Below are 24,925 nucleotides of genomic sequence, written 5' to 3'. Positions count from 1 at the left end.
GTTGGCACGGAGGGAGTAGTATTTTACCACGTCACTTAACCATTTAACTAACATCCCGCTAAGGATTTTGATAATGGAATAAACAGTCTTTTTCTATATTGTGATAGACTTATAGTTTCAAAAGATCTTTCAGTAGGTACTTTGTAGACCGTCTATCGCAAACAGTTGTTGGTGTCACTCCAAAGTTAATTTCTATCGTGGTTACTGGTGATAGTGGATGTGATACAACACTGAATGGATCACGTTGAAATACATATATTTTTGTGTGTAAATAAAGTACAAAGATCTTGAAAATTATTCATTTTTAAATTTATACAAGTAACATTGAACATACGGTATCGATCATACGCTACTTTAAATGTGTGGGTTATTCGCCTCCCAATATCATGGCTTCTTGGGTAGTGTTGATAAGCATTTAAAATGGCTAGTATGATTACTTAATAGAATTGTCTCTCATTTGTTGATCGAATTATACTAAAAAATATTCTGGTAAATGATTTATTCTACAGAAACATAGCTAATTAAAATTTACTATCAGTACAATGAATAAAAGTTACACTAGTTAATATTTCTTAAAAACTTCAATTAAATCAAGACTGGTTTAACTAAGTAGAAGTTTAGGAAGAGGCAAATCCATATTTCATTGGATTCCCAACCAAGCTCAATAAATACTCTATAATAAATACTCTATAAATAGAGATAATCTGATCACAGTTCGTGTATATACAACAGATGTGTATCGCATGCATTGATGCAAATTCGACTGTTCAACATCGAGCATCGTGCCAACTTTGAGAGTCATGGATAGATAGGGGCCCAAGGGCGAATGTTGGGACTCAAGCCAAAGTAGAGAAAAGAAGGAAGTCATAATGTAAATACTTAGCCCAACAAGATGATTTTTAAATATTTTTTAAAGACCACTAATGCCCTCATTTTCGAAAGAATTTTGTATGCCTCAACTAAAGTCTGATTGAGAAAGTTATGATCGTTTTGTAAAAATTGCATGCTCCGAGACTTCCCCTCGTCCGAGTGGTTCCTTAACTCCACTCGGCTGTTTTCAAATTTTCAGTCTATTAAGCCTAATTTTGAGGCATTTATGTTAATTTTCCATCCAAGTACAAATAAATTATTATTTCTTATTTTGTAAAATAAGTTTTAGATTAATGAATGTTAAACATCTTTGAGAGTTGTCTCCTGTGTGAGAATCTATCCAATTTCATTATTGAATGGTTGCTTGATTAATTATCCAATTAATTAAGTAAATGTATGGAACTACATTGAGTGTAAATAGAATTGCATAGCCAATATAGTGTTTGTTTTATTGAGGGTCACCTTAGATTGCCATCTTCCTTTTGGTGGAAGCTCATAGGTCTCAAAGAGATTCCTATCTCATTACACCTCCTTCATCCCCTTCCTTCATCCAAATATTTCCTTTCCTTCATCCAAATATTTTAGATCTAGCTTTTTTTTTGGGTTAGATAGTACTATGCTTTTGGTGCTAAATGAGTTGGTTCACAGTTGATAAAGTATTGGACAAGTAACTCATGGATCAACTTTATTTTATATTTCCTCTTTTGTCATGTTTTTTACTCCCTTTGTCCCAAAAGAATATGCACCTTGGATTTGGCATGATTTTAATGCAAAATTAATAAAATAAGAGAGCGATTGAGAGAAAAAGTAATTAAGATATTGTTAGTGGATAATTAGAAAGAGTGCATATTCTTGTGAAACGGAAGGAGTATTAGTGATGGAACTGATCATTTGTTGTTGGATTGAGCTGATTTCTGGTATGCCTATTTTCGGATGTGTTATTAGTTATCTATATGCAGATGATCGTAAGAAAAATACTCCTTCTGTTCCATTAAAAATGAAACGCTTCCTTTTTGAATTGTCCTATTATACTCCTTTTGTCCTCAAAAAATAGACTTATTTTACCATTTTGGGTCGTCCCCCAAAATTAGACTAGTCTAAATTTGGAAGATTTTCAACAAATAATAATCTTACACATAATCCACTAACAATCCTTCCACTACTTTTTTCCTCCATCTCTCTTACTTTACCAATTGCACATTATAACTCGTGCCATTTACAATTTTGTCTATTTTTTAAGGATGAAGGGAGTAAATGTAATTGGAAACAACTAGGGGTGCTTAAACGATTCCCCGGTTCTCGGTTAACCGGAACCGGCCGGTTAATTGAGGATCTGGGAACTGGAAAATCGGTTCCGGTTCCAGTTAGAATCGGAGCCGACCGGTTCCTAACCGGGAACCGAATTACAATTAAATTTTAATTTTTTTTTATAATTTAATATAGTAATTTTAACTTAATTGAATTAATATTGAATTGAAATAAAATAATTTGAAACATTGTTTGATTTTAAGATTTAAATCGTGATGCTTAATCTACAATTATTTCCACACTCCATTTTTTTATGAACTAACTACTATGAGTAGAACATCTAAGTTTGTTTTTAATTTTCAAAATAATTATACAAATACAATATCATTTCATATGATAGAAATTTAACTTTATAACAAATATATGTAAAAATTCATGCAATATACAAATTTTAACCTGTTTGTGAATGATTTATTAACTGTTCCGTATTAAGCCCAAAAAGTCACAACAAGATCAATTGGTATTGGAAATTCCATTGAATATTTATTTAGCAAAAAAAAGGAAAATGGAATTCTATTTTAAACCTCCTTTTAGAAAAATGCTAAATTTTAGAAGTCCTTTTTTATAAAAGAATTGTCAACGTAAACTAGTACGAACTACTATACTTGGCATAACTCTTACCCATATATGAATATTATTGTATTATTGGTTTGTATTTTTTGTGTATTTATTTGAATTTTTAGGTATTATTTGTTATATATCCAGATGTTGGATTATTATTTTATTAGTATTGAATTTTTAAAATTATAAAATGCGGATTAAAATTAAACATCGGTTCCGGTTCAGATTCTAGAATTTATGAAAATTTGAAACAGGTCAACCGGTCCGGTTAGAACCGAAACCGACCGAATAAGCAGGTCTATAAACAACATCATCTATACTATAAACAACATCATCTATACTTCTTTTTTTTTTTCCTCTCTCTCTCTCCCTCCCTCTCAGTACTGTATTATTTTTCCACTTAACTTATAAATGTTCAAATTTAATGAGAAGATAGAGTGCGTTAGATTTGAACGTGAACAAAGTTAATTGCAGCTTTGAATGATTAATTCTGGGCCGCTATATGTGCAGGTTGGCCCAAATTGTGCTTCTCATATTTAATTTATGGATCAAACTCTACAACCTCAGCATTTATTCGGAACTTACTCTTTTTCTTTTTTCTTTTTTCTTTTTTCTTTTTGTCAAATCTACATACTCCCTCCGTCCCAGAGAAGATGTAAATGGCACGGAATTTTAGGAGATGATATTTTGTGGGTTAAGTGGTGAGAGAAAATATAATTTTATAATTGATGTGAGAATGAACTTTTCCAAAAAAAAATAATGCGACATCTTTTGTGGGACGGAGGGAGTACTGCTCGTCTAATCCTACAAAGTTATTAACTACGCTTCCCCAATACGAAAAGGTTTGGTCACCTAATACTTTTGTCTTTTGGCCAAAAATTCAAGCCAGATTGATCAACCTAGGTTGATCTGATATAATGCACCTTAAAATATTTTTGATAGGTCCAACCGTCTAATACTTTGACAACTCTATTATTTCATTAAACAAATAATGTTTTTCACGATATTATCCATGACTTTTGCTCCTTGTTGCTAGGATCAATTGTGCTTTTCTTTTAATTTGAATATGTCTAGTATCTACCAAATTAGAGCATATATAAGTGTTCCTATACTTAGTGTTACTAAAAGAACAAAGAAACATGTACCAATTGGTTATTGTTCATTCTATTCCAATTATAATTACATTCTATATAATTAAATTGGAACACACTATTTGTGTGGCATACTAAAATCCTCACTTCAAGGTATCATCCATTGTTAGTGAAAGGTTAAGTTATCAATAATTTAGAAGATTAAGATTATGGCCTAATCATGACAAATAAATAAAACATGGATTATGATCAATGGCCCCACACAGCTTCATTCTAAGTTTTGCCAAATGCCACAATCCCCTTACAAAGATATTGTTGCTTAGATGATGAGGTAAACCCACCAAATTGTTGGAACAAAAAAAAATACACAATTTAGAGAAAGACTTGAATAAAAAGCAAGTTTAATTGAGAGAAAGAGAGATTTTCAATCCTTTCAAACTCCAAATGATCGAATACACTTCTTTTGGTATCGAAAATGTTAAATTAATGAAAGTGGGGTGTTGCTTTGGTGAAGACATGGATCCTCATTGAGGCGCTAACAATGTTCAAACTTTCAATTTATTAGCCTCAAATCTAATGGGAATCTACTTTTGATAGAGTTGAACCACAAATCTATTTTTTACTATTATTTTTATTTATATTGCAAATTAATTAATACAACTTGGACTTTATTTTATATAAATCTATAAAGTCCAAATCAATTTATGTATATATATTTTTTTGAAAAATAACTCCAAAATAAAATAATATCGAACTAGTTCGAAATCTTCATTCAAATTTTAAATGACAGTACTCCCTCCGTCCCAGAAAGATTGTCCAATTTCTGTTTTCACACCCGTTTTGCAAAAAATATAATAAATAGTTAAAGTAGAGAGACAGTAAAGTAAAAGAGAGAATAATGTAGAGAATAGTCTTACCTACATTATTCTTTCTCTTATTTTACTCTCTTTCAACTTTACCTATTTATTATTATTTTTGCAAAACGAGTGTAATAAATGAACTGGGACAATCTTTCTGGGACGGGACGGAGGGAGTAATACTTAAAAAGTTTTTGTAATTGTAAAACACAACCTTAATAGGTTCAGAGGCATTGACATTTACCTAAATTATTTATTTAAACCATTATTTCAAATTGTGCATATGGGACTGCATTTTCATAGGATGCCTATTGTAGTAAGACAATTACAAATTATTCGTTGAACATGGTTTGTTTTGTCTCTTTACAAATTTATGGAGTATGATTGTATGGATCGTAATAAATAAAAAAAATTCGTCATTGACTCTAAATCAAGACATGCTCATGTGAATCCTAATTGGCCACAATCACTGTACTATATTTTTATTTTCGCTAGCAATTTAACTTTATTTCGACTTGATAATACATATTGTTGTATGAATTTATGCATTCATAAAAAATGAAATACGAGATTAAAGAATTAATTAATTAATTTAAAGGTCTGAGACCTAATCGTCATCTTAATATATTTTCTTCTCTTTATTCTTCTCTAAACCTAATTAAGTTTATAATATAATGTTTTATTGTTTCGTGACAATGAAGTATTCATGAGTGTCTTGTGTAACCACAATTTTAGGCTAAAATTTGCTAGTTAATCAAACTTGACCAATTCATTATACATAAAGATTTATGTAAAAAAAAGATTAATTTATGCACATGTCAGTGTGACTAGAATAAATCCTTTTGCCTTGTAAGTGTGAATATAACAAGACTTTAACTTTAATATAGTATAGATTTGCTTAAACATCAAAATTATCATTTCTAATAAAAAAATGTCCATTTTTTTAGATATTAGCGATGGATTAAATATTAATTATTCTATCTCAGACACAGTGATATATAGTGGTCACGTGCCGGCGTGCGCAAATGCAGCCGAACCTCCCTTTCGCCATGTGGATTCAATTTAATTCTTTTTCTCACAAATATAAAATCTCTTTTACTATTTTTTATCCGGCAAAATCAAAAGAATGAAAGGCAATTTATGGGGAAGAAAATTAGCTACTTCGTGTCCATTTGTATTTTTCTAATTATTTTTGTAACTTGTCTCTATTTTAGAATATGAAAGTTGTAAAATTTGAATAAACTAGTAGTGTTACACTTTTTATTTCAAGTGAAACTAATGTTCAATTTGTGATGAAATACAAATCTGCTAACATTGATTTATTAAATAGTTAATTGCATTGTTGTCTAATTAATTTGCTAAAAATGTTGGCCAACAATCTTGACTAGTATCTGGCTTGTCAAAGAAGTATTGACTGGAAAAAAATGTGAACAAGCTTTTACAACCCCCTCATTTTTTTTTCACAAAGTATACTTGTATACAAAAAAGATAAATATTGTATTTTGAATTTATTAGAAAACTGATGGCTTATGCAACCCCAATAAAATTGTGATGGCTCCTACTCCTACACATTATTTTTGAAGATGAATTGTAATGCATCTCCCCTTTCACGTCTTGACATCACCGACTCTATCCAATTATTTTTTCAATTCATGTGCCAAAAAATAGTCAGAAATGTATAATAGGATGAAAGAAGAGTATTTATAATAATTGTTTAAAGGTGAAAATGTACGATAAGGAATATGGATACACATTCTCAAATCCAGAATTTTTTTTATTATATATTTAAATTCAAGTCGTTGATTTTAGACAGAGATGTTTGTACCTAAATTGCTAAACTTTCACCAAATTCTGATTTTGCATAACAGTTTTAAAATCTTTCTCTACATTATACTAAAACTTTTAATTTGTTCTTATTTTATACTATCAACTATCTAAATTTCACTGATGACATAACTTTGTAACTTGGTTACGTGGCAATTACATGGAATAATCTTTTCTCAAAATTCAAATAACAAACTTTTTGAAAGATTCTTAGTATCATCAAAATTAAAACTAAGAATTTTTCAAATAATTCAGAACATCTTGGTAGCATAGGTTGCGAATTTTGTATTGTGACTTAATGAATTATCAAATAACACAGTGATTAGACCTGCGAAATGTTATTTTGGATTTTGGATTTAGAATTAGGATTTTTTTAAAAAAGGGGCTGCTTCTGATTTTGGGGAATTATATTTACGTTGATTTGCATTATTATTATTATGTTAGTATAAAATAAAAGTGTAAATATATATTTAAATTTCATGTACTTTTATCAAAATGGTATGTGGGTTTAATGGTGCCACGCACAAGTAAGTTACTAGTATAAGTTATGTAGATTAGTTGCAAAATAAATACAAAAAAAAGTTTGGTAGTTAATAAGGAGATTTTAAAAATATTAGGGCATCTACAATGGGGCGGAGGATGCGACGCCCTAAGCCCCCGCCCTATGCGCTGCCACATCAGCATTTTATCCTCCACCTCTTTCACTGCAATGGGGCGGACTATAGCTTGCCCTAAGCCCCACCCTAAGTATTTTATTTATTATTTGAATATTTAAACACTACAATATTTTTTTTTTATGTTTGCAAACATATCAATTAGCAAGAATAAATATAAAAAAACTATAAATTAAAGGTCAATTCTATTGTCAATATTTATTTTTTATTTTTATTTTTATTTTTTGTGCTTGTAGAAATGAAATTATTTTGGAATTCATTATTTAATTTAGAGAGAAATTGAGATGAGGAAGAAAGTAGAATGAAAGGTGTGAAATGAAGTAAAAAATCAGAATTTATTGAGTATTTAGAATTTTACAAGCGAATGATCCTTTTGGAAAAAAGAATTAAATGGTAATTAAAGTGATGCTTGAATAAAGGGATTCCTTTAAATTCTTTAAACAAAAAATTGAAAGTGAAATTCAAAAACCAATCAAGTAGAGAAAAAAGAAGTTATTTCCCCCTCCGTCTCTGGCGCTCACTTATTTCAATTTCTCTCCCTTTCTCTCTCTCTCTCTCTCAACCAACACTGCACCTGGAAATGATGGTGCTGAGACACGGCGGGGGAGGCAGCGGCGGATTTCTGGCTGCCAAGCAAGTTGTTCCGCTCAACCACGATGCTCAGGTCTCCCACCGCCTTCTACAATCGTCGCTTTGCAATGATCTCAGATCGGTTCATCAATGCCTCGCCGATCCCTTCGTCGACGTCAACTACGTCGGTGCAGTTTGCTTGAAGATGCGCAATACCGGCGTCGTTTTGTCAGAGGAATCTCCGAGCCAGGTGCGAGTCTGCTACGAGGAGTTCCGAACTGATGCTACGCCCTTGTTTGTTGCTGTTACTAACGGAAATTCGGCACTAGTCAGGCAATTACTGGTAAATTCTGTCCTTCACCTTCACTTTTATTTCACCTGCCTTAGTCTATCGATTTTGTTTCCTATAACATTGCTCCTATTATGGAAATCCATCATTCATCCTGGAATTCGGCAAATTCTAATCTGGCTTTTCGATTTTGTAATTTATTGTTGCTGGATTTGCGCCTATATAATGCTGTTAGTTTTGTTTTGCGTGATTAGACTCTTGATTATTTCGTTTGGTTCAATTTTCAAAATTTTAAAGTTGATGTGCTGGTATTGTTATTTATCTCTGTTATTCAAAATGTCGACAGATGCTTTGGCATTGATTGTTGCTTGAAATCTCCTTGTGATTTTTTTTACTGTCTATTTCTTCTTATCGGTGATCTCTTGGCTTTAACCTTCCATAAACCGTATATTGTGCTTTGTGATCTCAGTCCCTTTCTTATCCTATTAGAGTGGTTTATCGCATTGACTTAGTTTCCCGTCACTGTTATTGTATTGTGCTATGTAAACTACTCGTAGTCGTTGTCCACTATTTAATTAAGGAAATCTGTTTATCTGAGGGGGACCAGCTCCTTAATAATTCCCTGTATTGTTGCCTCAAGTTACAAACATGTTAAAATTCTAATATCTTGTCCCACATCGGCTTGGCGATGATCCTATCTCTTCTAAATAAGGATGGATAACCCTCCCCCTTATGAGGCCTTTTAAGGGGTGAGTGGCCCATTTCTAATAAAACAAAGTATATGCATAAGAGCTTTGCTTGTGTTTGACTATTTTTTTTATATCATATCTGCAATGACAGAATGTAACCTTTCTGAAATCGCAGAGTGTTGGAGCTGATGTAAACCTACAACTGTTTAGGGGCTATGCAACGGCAGCAGCTGCTAGAGAGGGCCATTACGAAATCCTAGAGATCCTTCTCAAAGCTGGGGCATCTCAACCAGCTTGTGAGGAGGCACTGTTAGAGGTTAGCATCCATGGACACTCTCAGTTAGTGGGGCTGCTAATGGCATCTGACCTTATCAGACCACATGTTGCTGTTCATGCTCTCGTTACTGCATGCAGTAGAGGATTTGTTGAGGTCGTTGATACTCTCCTCAAGGTACATTTTGGATACACCTACACCAATTTGTATAGGAAACATATCTCTGTTATTTGACTGTAAACTACCAGCATTATGAGGTTAAATGAATTAGTTGGTTATAATGCCTGCCAGGTGCCATATTAGTTGAGAAGGGCATGCATGGTAAGTTTGTTGAAATAGGCAGATGGAATGTGTTGCAACTCATCATACAGATATTTGTTCATATCCATTTTATGATCTATCTAATTTAGTTGTTATTTACTGGCAGTGTGGAGTAGATGCCAATGCAACCGATCGTGTTTTGCTTCAATCTTGTAAGCCTTCTCTGCATACAAATGCCGATTGTACTGCACTTGTGGCTGCCGTTGTTAGTAGGCAGATTTCCGTGGTCTGGCTACTACTGAAGGTAACAAATTAATGCTTATCAATGAATTTGGATCCTTGTATTAATTACGATTACTCATGTGTGTCTCCACTCTCCATCTATATAACAAAATAACAACATTGGACCATCACCTCTATATATTTGGAAATTTCTTGATCTCATACATTATTGTGGTCTTCAATAAACTTAACTTATCATATTTTTCTACAAAAAAGGCTGGTGTCAGAACTGATGTGAAAGTGCACCTTGGAGCATGGTTATGGGATTTGGCTTCTGGTGAGGAATTTCGAGTTGGTGCAGGACTCGCTGAGCCTTATCCGATCACATGGTGTGCTGTTGAATATTTTGAAGCAACCGGATCTATACTGGAGATGCTCCTTCAGTGCATCTCCCCCGATGCTCCTCATTTTGGAAGAACTCTAATCCACCATGCCATTCTATGCGACAATCAAGAGGCTGTGAACGCGCTTGTAAAATATGGTGCATGCATTGAGACATCAGTCATGACCACACAACAAACTCAGTTTCGTCCTATCCATATGGCTTCTCGTCTTGGATCTTCAACAATTCTTCGTACTTTGATTGATTCAGGTTGTGATGTGAACTCCACAACAGAATCTGGTGAGACAGCGGTAATGATCTGCGCTGCATATATGCAGGAAGAATGCCTCCAAGCATTGGCAAAGGCAGGTGCTGACTTTGGCTTGGTTAACTTGGCTGGCCAATCAGCAGCTTCCATCGCTCGTTCAAATCGATGGTATGTCAGTTTCCAGCAAGTATTGCTCGATGTAATACGCAGCGGATCCATGCCTACATCCACCAACAAGTCTGTTTTTTCGCCTCTGTTGTTCGTGGCTGAATCTGGTGATTTTGTTAGCTTGAAAGCTGTGATGGGACAAGCAGATATCGAGCTAGATGAGCAGGACGACAGAGGCTTCTCCGCGGTCATGATTGCTGCAGCGCAGGGTCACGTTGATGCTTTCCGGTTGCTCGTATATGCTGGTGCTGATGTTAAGCTATGCAACAAATCTGGTGAGACCGCCATCACACTTTCCAAACTCAACAAGCAGAGTGATCTATTCGAGAAGGTGATGCTGGAGTTTGCTCTGGAGAAGGGAAACCGCATCGCTGGAGGATTCTTTGCCCTGCACTACGCAGCTCGTCGTGGAGACTCGGACGCAGTGAAGCTCTTAAAAAGCAAGGGATACGACATCAATGCTGCCGACGGGGAAGGCTACACGCCACTGATGCTGGCAGCAAGGGAAGGGAATGGCAAAATGTGCCAACTCCTCATCTCTTCAGGAGCGGATATTGGGATGAAAAATGCCAAGGGTGAAACTGCGCTATCAATCGCGAAGAAGCTTCACAACGAAGCAGAGGACGTGATACTGGACGCGGTCGCATGCAAGGTGGTGACAGATGGCTCACGGCTGCGAAAACACACCAAGGGAGGCAAGGGAGTGCCACACACGAAGCTCGTTGCAATGGTAGGAGCAACTGGGGTTCTGCGGTGGGGGAAGTCGAGCTGCAGGAATGTGATATGCCGGGAGGCGGAAGTAGGGCCGAGCTTGAGTTTCGGGCGGAATAGGAGGAGGAAGGGGGATGGCGATGAGACGGGGATCTTCCGGGTTAGGACGACGAAGAATAAGGAGGTGCATTTTGTGTGTGAAGGAGGGGTGGAGGTGGCGGAGCTGTGGGTGCGTGGGATTAGGCTGTTGACCGGAGATGCTATTTTTGGTAAGTAGGAATTATGTTGTGGATGAGAGGTGTATAGTTATGATAGGAGTAGGTAGTGCTTCATCTCGAAGTATATGTAATTTGGGAAATTATTTCCTACATTGTAAATTCAGTTGAGATTTTGGAAATTGGGATGATGATTAAAATTCAGTTGAGATTTTGGGATTTGGGATGATGATTAAAATTCAGTTGAGAGCTTAAATTTAAATACTACTACATTTTATAATTGGAGCAAATAAAATGCAAGATTGACGAAAACATAAATTGGTGCAATGAACTGCAGAGAATAGCCAAGTTCAGAAGTTCTCTTTCCCTCGTTAGTACTCTTGTAGGTTTGTCGTCTCCAAAGATTAAACATTTTCATCTCGTATGTAGCTGCATTGCTCACAAACGAGCTTTGACGAACCAGATAATAGCTAGGGCATAGCTTCTACAGACAAAGTATGCAGAGAGTGTGTATGCAGAGATTGCTTGGGGTTGATATGCATGGAATGAAAACCTAGGCATAGTCTACTGCGTTGGGGCATGTTGGAGTCAACGCAAACATTCTGCCATTAATATTGGAGCGTAGCAGTTGACGTTATGCCATGTACGTGTTGAAAGCATGAATTTATATGGATGTATCTAGACGCGTCTCACATCATATTTGGACGACCCTATCAATATGCATGCATAGATAGCTACATGTCAAGTCACATTGTGTTGGACTATGTGTCCAATTCAGGATTGGACTACTATTTTCATTGGTTCATTTCACGGGTTAAAGAAAAAAATATCAAATTGGGTTCAGATAAATCCCAAGCCCCAATTCCAAGTCCAAGTCCACGGCCCCAACATGCGACCTTGGTGAGGCGGTGGCGGCGCCGGCGCGTGTGGGCTTTTTACAATTCAATTTTTGTGCACATTAATTATGTACATGTTATAATTTAGCCTATAAGTTTAATTAAGGCTCTTTTCCTAATATGAGATTAATTAGCACATTCTACTATTAATTAATGCTATCACAATCATCTACTTGGAAGGTAGATTAAATTTCACAAAATTAAATATTTCATCACTTATATGATCAAGTCAAACGCATTGACCAAACTTAGATTTTGATATGGTTGTATATGAAGCAATAGTTGTATCAATTGGTTCTTCATTCTTTTTCTCTTAGATTTTTAGACGCGTTTAATTTAGTTAATCAAATAGGCTACTTCTTGGTTATATCTTTTGATGTACGAAGTTGAATCAACACACTCATAATGAAAAATTGAAAACAATTTTGCAACTTTTGTTGGAAGAATATTAAATAGTAGTAGTCACTTTTTCACAGGGTAGTAAATAGTCATTCAAGTACTTGGTTAGGCACTTGAACTGAGTGAGATTGATAGTAATAATGATTGATGTGGTTACACAAACTTATTATTGTATAAACAAAAGACATAAATAAAAGGCAAAGAAAATGAATGCATAAAACATGATAATTTCTAGTGGAAGCAAGAGGAGTCAGACAAATAGGCAGGTTGAAGCGCAGCGACCTCGGCCTTAATGGTAGCTAATTGGCATTCGGCAACATTCAACTGTTGATGCAACACACTAACCATCCCGGCACACCCGTAGACGGGGTCTTTGATCCTGCAGTATGCCTCGTAGTACAACGTCTCCGCTGCTTGCCCTCTACAGCTCACCGGAAGATCCTGCTCTTCTCCAAAAAACATCCATTAATTCACTACAAAAATATATACTCCTCTCCTCAAAAATGTGTACTATTAAGTAACCATTAATTACCTGTAGTATTTTTCCAACATTGCTGGCGCCATAAATCTTGTGAACATAAGCAAAACGAGATGGATTATTTGATGGAAAATATGGAGCAAAAATGCAATCTGAAGGACATCTTCTCCTCAAATGCTTGCATGCTGCACACCGGCTTGAATTCATCTTCTATTCCTATCTCTCTTGTATTTTCTTATTAAGAAGATCCAACTTTAGATTTTCGTATTTATAGTGAAAGATGCATACATTTTTTAACGGCTAGTTCACATATGGAATACTCATTAAATATGAAAGTCTTGATTGTTTAAATTGTGACAAATTTTCACTAAATTTTCTCAAATCATGCAAAAATTGACCTCATAATTTCACGTTTTCCTTTTTTACTTATTAGTTGGTTTCATATTTTCCTCATGAAAACGTCTTTCCTATTTTTACTTTACTAATGTTTGCCATAATATAATATAGAAGAAAAACATAGTGTGTTAATAAAAAAATGAATAGTACAATTGCTAATAAGGCAATGCATTTCGTAAGTGCATCTACAACTACGTTTCTTAGAATTATTAATTTATTCATGAACCTCACGACAATTTTTTCCCATACTTGATAAATTCTTAAAATGTTTATTTAATTAAACAATTAAATAGTGAACATTTGTAAAGAATATCAAATAATAAATGCTGAAAAAAGGACAAAAGAAAATTGCAAATATAAAAACACTAAAAAATGACATGGAACAACTCTTTATATGGAGGAACGAAATCTTTACATGTTTCGTTCCTCCGAAACAGAATGAAAGGCAAATGTTATAGATGCTCTGAAATGCGCAACCAGAACCCGATTGTTGGTCAAATTTCTAGTAGTTTTATCTTTTGATTTTGTTTAGTTCTAATTTAATAGATGGGTTATGTTGTATTTTGTGTTTATTTTTAAAATTTATTAGATCAATTAAATACATAAAAAGTATATTTTCACACATGTTTCTTAATACGTTAATATTTTGAAAAAAGGAATCACAATAAAAAAAATTATAATTTCAATAATCATAATGCTCACTATTTAATAGAGGAGGATTCAACTTGTATTGATTTCCGCTTAGAGGGGAGAGGGGTATGTAGTTTGATTTACAATTTCTTATCTATCAAGTTGAATCCAAATTGATGCAAAATGAAGTTAATAGTGTATTTCAATTAGACTCAATAATTCATATAAATTCTGTAGATGGAGTTACCACTTTTCTCATATATATTACTTTCAATGAAAATAATTGATTAATTTGAAATTTAAAATAAAAATGTGTTTTCTGTGTGAAAATAGAGAAAAAAGTTACAAATTATAAGTAAAAAACATCAGAAACTCAACTTAGTTCTCCACATTTCACCAATCACTTTCTTTGGTTGTGGATTATCTTCTCCTCTGTCTCTCTGCCCAGATGTGAAATACAACCATCCATCCCAAAAACCGGCCAACGTCGTCTTCACCCTGTACGGCATCCTCCCCATCACAGACCATTGCTGCACCATTCACATTATCATATTATGTCAATTCATTACATGAACATGTTAGAGCTGAATTTGATCCAAACATACATACCATGGTATCCAAATGAAATTGGAATATCTCTCCCACTAGAATCATCCTTTTAGTCACAGGGTGCTTCTCTGTCGTCCCTCCCATTATGACAATCGAGTTATTCCAAATAATCCAAGACGATTCTATGTGGGAATCGGGTTTGGGCATGGGGTTCACAGCTCTCCACTTCATCTCCCCATCAAGCATATAGACATCCCCGTATACCACCTGAACAAGACACAAGAAAATAGTAAAGCACGAGATCAATCTAGCTACAACTCATGGCATACTGGTCTTGTGTTCTACCTCGTGCCTCCTTGAGCATTTGAAAATGGGCGACCCGGGTTTTGGCATGAAATCGCCCTCTTGACCGCCAATCACAAAAAGATTATCACCAACCGCAACACAGGCCCTATTCACATGTTCCAAGTTACTACCTTCGTCAACAAAAAATAGACTTGTTTTTCTCCATCTCTATCTATTTATAGTAAGTTTCACTCTATAATGAGGTGGGGCTCATTTTCTACTAACAAAACTTCAACCAACTTTTCTCTCTATCTCACTCTTACTTTACCAATTTTGCATTGAAACATGTGTCGTCGACTACCAAGACTACTTTTTTTTAGACGGAAGCGGTACTATTCACCTTCTCACGAATAAACTAAAACTTGCAGTAAGAAGGATGACTTTTTGTTACCTATGAGGTCCCCCTCGGGGCAGGGGTACCTCTTTTCGCCATTCATTCTCGATTGCTCTACCATTCTTCACTGCAATGCTCCAATGGTCGGTTGCAGGTGTGTGCCGATTCTCTTTGCTGCCACCCATTACATGTAGTCTTCCCCTCCATATCTGAGTTGCTGGAGCATATCTAAACCATTATCACATTCACCAAGTTATTGTTTTTCAGTTCAAAACAAAGTAATCTTGATATATAGCTATAGTGATCTAGTAGTACTACCTCGGAGCTGGTAACGAGGGAATGCTCTCCCACTTCCTCGTCTTTGTGTCGAGGACAAAAGAAAGAGCCACGGGAGGAGCTGTGCACTGAGGGCCATGCTGTCCAGACACAATGTACACATATCTTCTCCCATCACTCGCCACTCCCAAATGGGAATTTGCCATTTCTTTTGGCGTCTCGAATCTTTCAGTCCAATTTCTAGCCGTAAAATTATAGACATCGACATGGGAATGCACCTACCAAAGAAGCATGACATCAAAACATAGAAACTCATACTGATTTATAAATTCAAAGAGCTTACATGATCTAGGTTTCCATATCCGGAGAAAACGTAAAGAAGATCCTCAATCTGAATGGCAGAACCATCCAAACGCGGCACAGGCGCTGAAGCCATTTGCTCCCATTCTAATTGTGGAGCTGGTAGATCAGCAAATGTACCTGATAATTCCAGCTCAGGTACATTATAATTCCCCTGCGATCATCAAATAACTCTTTTATTCAGGCATTTCTACAAACAGGTAAATACCATACAATACAAAACAACACATTTTGAACCATCACTAGTGATCAAAATCAACCAAATAGATGCAAAATTCAATACACAAACCAAACAGCAAACTTCTCCATCATCACTAATGCTGAAAGTTAAACTCAATATATGCAATCATCACAAACCTCGATTTTGGGTTTCGAAACAACCAAGATTTGATTTTTCTCCCGATCCCAGTTCGAAGAAGAAGTGGAGGAGGAGGCCCAGAAGAAATCGAGCGTCAAAGCAATCCCAATAAGGGATAGAAGCGTAAAAACGACTGTGGATTTAGTGGAACTGCGTTTTCCGGCAAACAGCATATTGATTGAGGATCGAAGAAAGGGAATGAGAAATTAAGGGAGCAAGCAAAGAGGAAAGTTATAGTGAAGCAGATCATGTTTCGGGAGAGGAAAAAAAGATGGGGCGCCAATGGTTTAAACATCGCTGCCACACCGCCTCAAATACAGATGGTTTTTCTCCAAACACTCTTTTTAAAACATTTAGTTATTTATCATTAATAGCCAATAAATTTAAGGCTAATTCCGACTTTTCTGCAAAATTTAAATATGGTGAAAAACAATAATTTTAAATGAGTATCAAAATTTTCACAATCAAGTAATGTGATGAAATTAAATCGAATTTACATTACCGTGTCAAATTTGTGATAAATTAAATGTAACACATAGCACTCGATCAAGAAACCAACCAAACAGGTAATGCTCCACTTCTGAATCATAAAACATTATACTCCAAGTTGGGATCGGGATCGGGTATTGAGAATTTTGGATCTTCGGGTATATTCGAATTATCCGATTTTTTTAAAAAATTTAATAAATAGTGTGTTAATTCTAATTTGCATATTCATACTTATTTACTAACCCAAATATGAAATACTAACTGTCCGCTTGCTAATATATTAGTTCTAACTTTTAAAGTTTAAGTAATTAAATATTAGTGTTAATGGTACTCCCTCCGTTCCAAGGTATTAGACCAATTTTCTTTTTTGGGATGTCCCAACATATTAGACTCATTTCTTTTTTTTAGCAAAAAGCATCTATCTTATTTATTCTCCACTTACTTTTTTCTCTTCTCTCCCCTACTTTTTCCCTCTCTCATACTTTACTCTCTCCACTTTAACTATTTAAATATCAATTCCTTAAATCATGTGCCCAAAAGAATTGAGTCTAATACTCCGGGACGGAGGGAGTAGTTAATTACTGAGTTACAAACTAGCAGCTGACACGCCTCCCTCCCCTCTTCTACTCTCTCGCCCGCGCCTCCCTCCGCCGGCGCCGTCTCCTCTCCCAGCACTGGCCCTCGTCTCTCCCAGCGCCGGCGAGCTCTCCTCTACTGCCCAGCCGCGGCCCATCTCCTCTCCCAACGCCCCCGTCTCCAATCCCAGCACTGGCCCTCATCTCTCCCAGCGCCGGCGAGCCCTCCTCTACTGCCCGCCGCGGCCCATCTCCTCTCCCAACGCCGCCGTCTCCTCTCCCAGCACTAGCCCTCATCTCTCCCAGCGCCGGCGAGCTCTCCTCTACTGCCCAGCCGCGTTCCGTCTCCTCTCCCAGTGCCGCCGCGGCCCATCTCCTCTCCCATCTCTCCTCAAAATTGAATTGAAATCAATATCGGGATTGGATACCCGATTATTTGGGACTGGATACCCGAGTCGGGTATCCGGGTATCCAAAATCAAAATCGGATCGGGTATCGGATACTAGATTTTAGAAAATTCGGGATCGGGTATCCGAAATTTTCGGATCGGGTATCCGCGGATACCCGATTTGACAGGCCTAACTCCAACCAAAAACAACTCAATCTATTAAGATACAAAATTTCAAAACTCCTATCTAAATATTAACTTCTAATTTTTCTATGATTTAATAGGGTTTAAAAGACTACTTCTACTTTATTCTTTTTTGCGCCAAACATGCCGCGGGAGTCGCTTGCACCCTCTGATTCAATCATGAGATGGTTCATCCCTTTCACGATTCCTGAGTTGGAATTAGTATGAGTTAACGACTTGTTTTCTGGCATCTCGATCTAAGCACAATGACCAGACATGTTGACGGTAAGTTGCACGGTAGGTTGCAGGGCGGACGCACCATTAGCGTAGACACTGGGTAATGCAACAACATGGTGCATGTTTTCACGCATTATAGGTGGCCCGACCGGCTGTTGAACCTGATATCTTGAGTTGTTGTGCGCTGCCCAAGCTTCAAAACAAAATTTGATTATCATTCAAACCAATAACATACTTATTGTTTTGATCCAATGATGCATGGATAAAATTCACTGGGACGACAAATGAAAACTCACTTGAATGCATCTGAGATCCATTCGATGAAGACGTGGAAATAAATCCTGGGCCAACTTGACGCATTACCTCAGCTTGTCTCCCGAGCAAGTGATTGAATTTATTTATTTGGGCCTTCAAAGCCACTCTCATGTGATAAGCCTTAAAAAATTCCTGATTTTCCAACTCGAGCCTTTGCCAAACTGGAAGAAAACTAATAATTAGATAATTCCAAACATATAGTATAGTGAGTTTTAAGGGACAGGTACAAACATTTTTTAAGAATTATGAAGATCAGTGAAGCACGTTTGTTAATGGAGTATAACATCGAAATAATAGTACAGATCGATGAAATTAAAGTAACCAAGTTTGATGATGCGAGGTTGAATTTTTGCACTATTGGACAACTTATTCACAACTTCCTCCTCACTCATGCAAAGTTGAATGCACATTTCGATAAGATTTTTGACCTGATCAAGTTCAAAAGACAAATTTAGCACATATGGTAGAAATAAAAGGATTTTTTCTTGTTTTCTTATCAATCAGTGCTTCAATATGCCACCATATACATGCATTAAATACAATTAGTACATAATGTATACAGATTTTGGATTGCATAAATGATGAGTATAAAACAACGATAAAACCTACAAATTGTATGTCCTGTGGAGTGATTTCTCTAACTTGGCCAATTAACATTTTGCAAGATTCAAAAAGAGGGCAGCCAATTGATTGAGTTGTGAGATGCTCCGTCGCTACATAGATCAGATATTCGAATAAATCAAAGCCATAAATGGAAACTGAAATAGGTGTAAAACACAATACATGGAGTAATAAAAACAATATGTACAAGGCTTAATTTTTATACTATTATTATTGTTATAAGAGCGGTACGAAACAAGCTGAAAATTTCCGACATTGACTTTGGAAATTCTTCACTTAACTTTGTTTTGCAGGAAAAATGATTATTTAAAGACTTAGATGCAATTGGTTAAATCACTTTTGATAATTGAGCTATGTTGACGAATTCAACTTTAGAGAAACCACAAAAATATTAAGAGGAAATTAAGATGAGAGATTTCGGAAAAAGGGATTAATTTCGCTGACCTCTCGAAATTAGGGATTAATTTCGCTGACCTTTCGTAATTTGGGATCGAGGCAAGCTTATTTTTCAAAATAAGGGATTTCTGATTTTTTTTTTCCATTTTTCTATTCTTTTTTAATATTATTTTCCTACAATCATTTATCAATTGTCTAAATTACCCTCTCAATTATTTGACATGATTTCTACAAAATCATAGCTCCAGCCGTTTCTACAAAGAATTTGTCCAAACACAGACAAACATATATATAGAGATACATGTATTCTCACAAAATTTAAAATAGTTTTTATGTCAAAATTTTCAATTACATTAAGTAAAGTGATTTCAAAACACCAATACCGACAAACAAAAAATATGTATTGTGTATATATGTATTTGCATATACAGACGGATATGTATGCCTATACAAATAAAACAGAAAATAGGTATGTGTATTTTGAAATCCTTTCATAATCACGGCTGTTTGGAGTTGAAAGACGACAGTGGAGGCGCCGTGAAGGAGGGTGGAGTAGGGTCTAGAGTAAGGTAAAGAGGCGACGAAAGGTGATGAAGAGCGGAGGCGCCGTGGAGGGGAGGGGAGGGGGGAGGAGAGGAGAAGGCTTGGGATAAAAAAAAAGGCGGGTGGTTTGGAAGTGAAACGGCTTTGATTTTTTAGAAATTAGGTAACATAATTAAGGGACAATTTAGGCAATTGATAAATGGTTGGAGGAAATAATATTATAAAAGAATAGAAAAAAGATTAAAAAATCAGAAATCCCTTATTTTGAAAAATATGCATGCCTCGATCCCAAATTATAAAAGGTCAGCCAAATTAATCCCTAATTTCGAAAGGTCAGCGAAATTAATCCCTTTTTCCGAAGTTGAGATTCCATATATAATAAACTTGACCCTGTTTTAATGAGTTTTATGGAAATTGTAGCGTGGTTACTTGCGTTGGAAAGTCGTTTATTTTGATTAACGGCTCCTATCCCATTTGAGAGTTGAGTGATTCGATTCTATAACTTGAAATTGTAATATTCATTTGTGAAAGATCTTGGCAATTTATTTTGAAAGAGCAAACTTCAAAATTGGTCGCTAAAAATAGTGTTTGCATATTTTAAGAACCCGAATCTGAAAATTCACGCTAAAAATCTATGAAAAGTGCAAATTCTAAAAGCGTAAATGTGTTTCTCTTTCCTCTAATAGTGCAGGCACTCTTTATTTTGGTGTTATTTTGTCGCATACTTTGATTTCACATTTATGTGAAATATATACAAATCATTTTTGGTTATAATTATAAAATAGTAGTCGTTTCCCTCGTAGTTGAGGCGAAACTTTTTGGCACATTGTTTAAGAAATTGATGTTTAGTATGTTAAGTAAATAGATAAAAAAGTATTACCTATAACAAAACTTTCTAAAATAGGAAAATGACTCAACCACGAGAAAATACAGGGAGAGCTATATGAGAAGAAAATTTTGTGCCATAAGTAGAATAATTGAACTAAGTTTTACAAAAAAAAAATTTGAATAGACATTTCCGACAACATTGTTCTCACTCTTACTTAGAAAACAACATCAACCTAAATTAGTTAAAGCCTTAAAGCATAATTATTATAGTGGCCCATATTTCTCAGGGCTTTGGCCCCTAATCTTTGACAAATGAGCAGTCCCCACTCTTACTTAGAAAACAACATCAACCTAAATTTTATTACGGCCCATAATGATGAATGTCATGATTAATCAACTCCAAGGTTATTTAATTACCGATTGCACCGATACAACAATTGTTTGGAATTAAGAAATCGAGAATCAAGCAAAGAAAATCGAGTCAAGAATCGTTAGACGCACATTTTGTATTGTTCATTTTAATGTATATATTTAGTTTAATTCTAATACATTAAAAAATATTATTACAATTTTTAATTTTATAAAACTCATAGTTCAATTTGCTCGTTTTTTTTCTATAATTTTAAATAAATTATTAAGATAACAACTAGTAGTCCAAATTAAATACTCCGTTATTTGTTGCAGTAATTGAATTAGTATGAAAATTGTAGTGCGTTACTTGTGTTGGGGTTGATTACAATTTGGATGATTCACGAGTTTTAAAATAAAATGGAGTGATTCATAACTTCAAATGATAGAAATTTGTGTCATGAGTGGAAGTAGGATAATTAAAGTATTAAACATAGTTTGAGTTACATTAATAAATCTGTTTGGAAAAAGAGTTAAAAAATACTTAAAGGTTAATTAAAATGATGGCCCATATTCTTGGGCCGAACACATGACAATGAATAGCTTGATTTAACTTATTCCAAATAAGTGAAATTTTGGGACTGAATTTTCCCTATCTTTTTGCTTTCCAAACCCGTTGGTATTTAATAAAAAACTTATACTTACTCAGTTTTAAAAAAACAAAAGAATTTTGCAAACGATAGAAACAGAATAAAAAGAAAATAATTTCTATTTTTAGGAAACTAAATGATTTTTGGAAATCATGTTTGATTAACGTGGGGTTTGTTAACATAAATAAATAATTCGAATTCTAATTAGCTTTTATAAATTACTCTCTCCGTTTCACCATAGTTGAAACGAAACTTTTCGGTACGGAGTTTTAGAAATGAATATTGGATGTGTTAAACAAAAAGATAAAAAAGTAAAAGAGAGGAAAAGGTAGAGAGAATAAAGTATAAAGTGAATAAAGTAGAGAATAAAGTAAGAGAGAGTAAAGTAAGAAAGAGAAAAAAGTTACTACAATATATAGAAATGACTCAACTATGAAGAAACTTTCCGAAATGAAAATATGACTCAACTATGGCGAAACGGAAACAATAAACGTTTAAGAAAATAAAGTTTGGACAAAAGCATATACACACATACAAATACAATAGTAGTACTCCATCACTCCATCATTCGTAGTCCCGCTGTCTTTTCTGCACGCATTTTAATAAAATGATACTCCCTCCGTCCTAGATAATTCGACCCAGTATTCCATTTCGGGCCGTCCCACATAGTTTGTCACAGTTCAATTTTACCATTTTTGGTAGTGGACCTCATATTCCTCTAATTCATTCATACTCACATTTTATTATAAAACTAATACTTTAAAAATAGGACCTACATCCCACCAACTTTTTCAACTCACTTTCCATTACATTTTTTAAAACCCGTGCCGGGTCAAAGTGTCCCAAATTATCTGGGACGGAGGGAGTAATAAATATTTAAAGTAGAGAAATGATAGAGTAAGTAAGAGAATAGTGCAGAAAAAGACTCTTCTATATGTTATATTCTTTCTTACTGTACCATATATTTCTACTCAACCTACCTCAACAGCCACCTCCGCCTTCAAAGCCACCACCGCCTCCTCCTCCTCCTCCGAAGCCACCACCACCTCCTCCTCCGAAGCCACCACCACCTCCTCCTCCGAAGCCACCGCCGCCCCCTGTGCTACAGTCAGTAGATTCTCTGACATCGGGACCATCAGCAGCGCTAGCAGCGCTAGCCGCCCCTTGTCCAAGGTCCGCCTTCTTGGCTCCACTGCTTTCCTCTGTATACTCTCTGTTGACGTTGCGATCCACCGGCTGAGCAGAAGATGGACCAGCGGCGGGCCAGCGAACAGCGCATAAGCAAATTAAGCCAAAAATTGTAATTGAGACACATCCAAACACAATTGGTACAATTTCAGATTCATTCATTTTGATGGTGAATATTCGTTACATATCTAATAATATTCTTCCATCCTCTCCTTTTTATAATATTACTATTAGGGTGTGTTTGATAGCACAGAATAGGACTATTTTGGTCAAAGTCTTGGTGTTTGATACCAATGGAAATAATTTAGTTGGCCCTTGAAAATAAACACGGCCCGGCCAAGCCCATGAATATATACTACAGTATGCTAGAAAATAGAGGTGGCCACGGTTCGGAAATCGCCGGTTCCGGTTTGTCGAAAGCTTGAACCGTAACCGGCCCGGATACCGGTTATCCGGTTCCGGTTACTAACCGCCGGTTTTTCACCGGTTCTGGCAGTTCCGGGTCGGTTCCGGTTCTTCTTTTTTTTTAAATCTTAGAGTTATAACTTTTATTGCAATTCTATATTAAAGTCCAAAGAGAATTGATAACGATAAAGAATTGCAATTTTATTGATTTGAAACTTTAAATGTAAATTTCTACAATACAATTACAAGTTACAAAATACAACAATACAACTATACACTTGAATTTAAAATTTAAATACAAAATTATAATTTACAAAAAACATATTAAAAGTAAAGTTGAAACAATTAGAAAAAAAAAAGAAATAAAAGAAAAAGGACTTGAGCTCAACTTAAAAGTAAAATTTAAAACATATTAAAACCGCCGGTTTCCGACACCTTTTCAGACCCTACGCTGTAACCCTAAACCCTACGCCTGAACCCTAGCCCTGAACCGTCGGGAATCGGCGGTTTTGTGTCAGAAACCGCCGGTTTTCTGACACAAACCACCGGTTTTCCGACACAAACCGGCGGTTAACCGACCTTTTTCAGACCTACACCTGCAACCCTACGAACCTACCGGCGAACGGCTACATATTCTCGGTTAACCGGCGGTTAACCGTCAGTTCCGGTTGCTTATTTTTTGAACCGTAACCGGCCCGTAATAACCGTGTAACCGGATTTCGAACCGGAACCGTCGTCCGGTTCCGGTTCCGAACCGCCGGCGGTCCAGTTTGGTTTGACCACCTCTACTAGAAAACTTTTCGGAGGAAAAGTGGCCGATTATATTCTAGTCTTGAAGAATGTGTCCAGAAAAGATTGACATTTCATTTAAATATCAAAATTTGGTCAAAGTCCAATCAGATTCGTAAGATTTATTAAAACGAATTTAAGTATTTAAATTACCAATTTTCATTTTTTTCTCAATTAAAATAAGTACTTTCTTCCTTTTTTTCTTTTTTATTTTTAACTAAATAATGTTGTTTTGGACATCATTAAATTAAGTTATCGTTTTTTATACGGATAAGAAAATTGAGAAAATTTGAAATGCTTTGCTTTATTTTTAAATTTATGGAACTGATCTAATCTAACCAAACTTTGACATTTAAATTACTACTATCGCATTTATATATTTTTGTCATAATTGGTAGACTAATTAAGGCTTAATTTTTATATTATTATTATTGTTATAAGAGCGGTACGAAACAAGATGAAAATTTCCGACATTTGACTTTCGAAATCCTTCACTTAACTTTGTTTTGCAGGAAAAATGATTATTTTTAGACTTAGATGCAATTGCTTAAATCACTTTTGATAATTGAGCTATGTTGACGAATTCAACTTTAGAGAAACCCCTAAAATATTAAGAGGAAATTAGGATGAACTTTTCTATTTGGTTGAGATTCCATATATAATAAACTTGAACCTTTTTTGATGAGTTTTATGGAAATTGTAGTGTGATTACTTG

The 24,925-nt window shown here is 35.3% G+C and overlaps 3 protein-coding genes across 3 annotated transcripts; 1 reads left to right on the top strand and 2 right to left on the bottom strand.

Moving 5' to 3' along the window:
- The first annotated feature begins 7,676 nt into the window (after positions 1 to 7,676).
- On the top strand, positions 7,677 to 11,453 carry LOC125217753 (serine/threonine-protein phosphatase 6 regulatory ankyrin repeat subunit C). Its single transcript, XM_048119282.1, has 4 exons — positions 7,677 to 8,098; positions 8,909 to 9,184; positions 9,435 to 9,572; positions 9,767 to 11,453. Exons 1-4 carry the CDS (start codon positions 7,766 to 7,768, stop codon positions 11,294 to 11,296), a joined length of 2,277 nt encoding a protein of 758 aa, XP_047975239.1. The 5' UTR covers positions 7,677 to 7,765; the 3' UTR covers positions 11,297 to 11,453.
- Positions 11,454 to 12,760: 1,307 nt separating this feature from the next.
- Positions 12,761 to 13,214, bottom strand: LOC125186732 (LOB domain-containing protein 24-like). The gene is made up of 2 exons (XM_048083178.1): positions 13,062 to 13,214; positions 12,761 to 12,970 (listed from the first exon to the last, which is right to left on the bottom strand). Exons 1-2 carry the CDS (start codon positions 13,212 to 13,214, stop codon positions 12,761 to 12,763), a joined length of 363 nt encoding a protein of 120 aa, XP_047939135.1.
- Positions 13,215 to 14,273: 1,059 nt separating this feature from the next.
- On the bottom strand, positions 14,274 to 16,554 carry LOC125216491 (kelch repeat-containing protein At3g27220-like). The gene is made up of 7 exons (XM_048118222.1): positions 16,255 to 16,554; positions 15,881 to 16,051; positions 15,580 to 15,815; positions 15,319 to 15,489; positions 14,928 to 15,033; positions 14,643 to 14,849; positions 14,274 to 14,563 (listed from the first exon to the last, which is right to left on the bottom strand). The coding sequence occupies exons 1-7, from the start codon at positions 16,426 to 16,428 to the stop codon at positions 14,399 to 14,401; spliced, it is 1,230 nt and encodes a 409-aa protein (XP_047974179.1). The 5' UTR covers positions 16,429 to 16,554; the 3' UTR covers positions 14,274 to 14,398.
- Between the last annotated feature and the right edge of the window lie 8,371 nt (positions 16,555 to 24,925).

This window comes from Salvia hispanica, chromosome 1 (genome assembly GCF_023119035.1).
Source record: "Salvia hispanica cultivar TCC Black 2014 chromosome 1, UniMelb_Shisp_WGS_1.0, whole genome shotgun sequence".
NCBI classification, from domain to species: domain Eukaryota; kingdom Viridiplantae; phylum Streptophyta; class Magnoliopsida; order Lamiales; family Lamiaceae; genus Salvia; species Salvia hispanica.
This window is presented reverse-complemented; position numbering and strand designations above follow the sequence as displayed.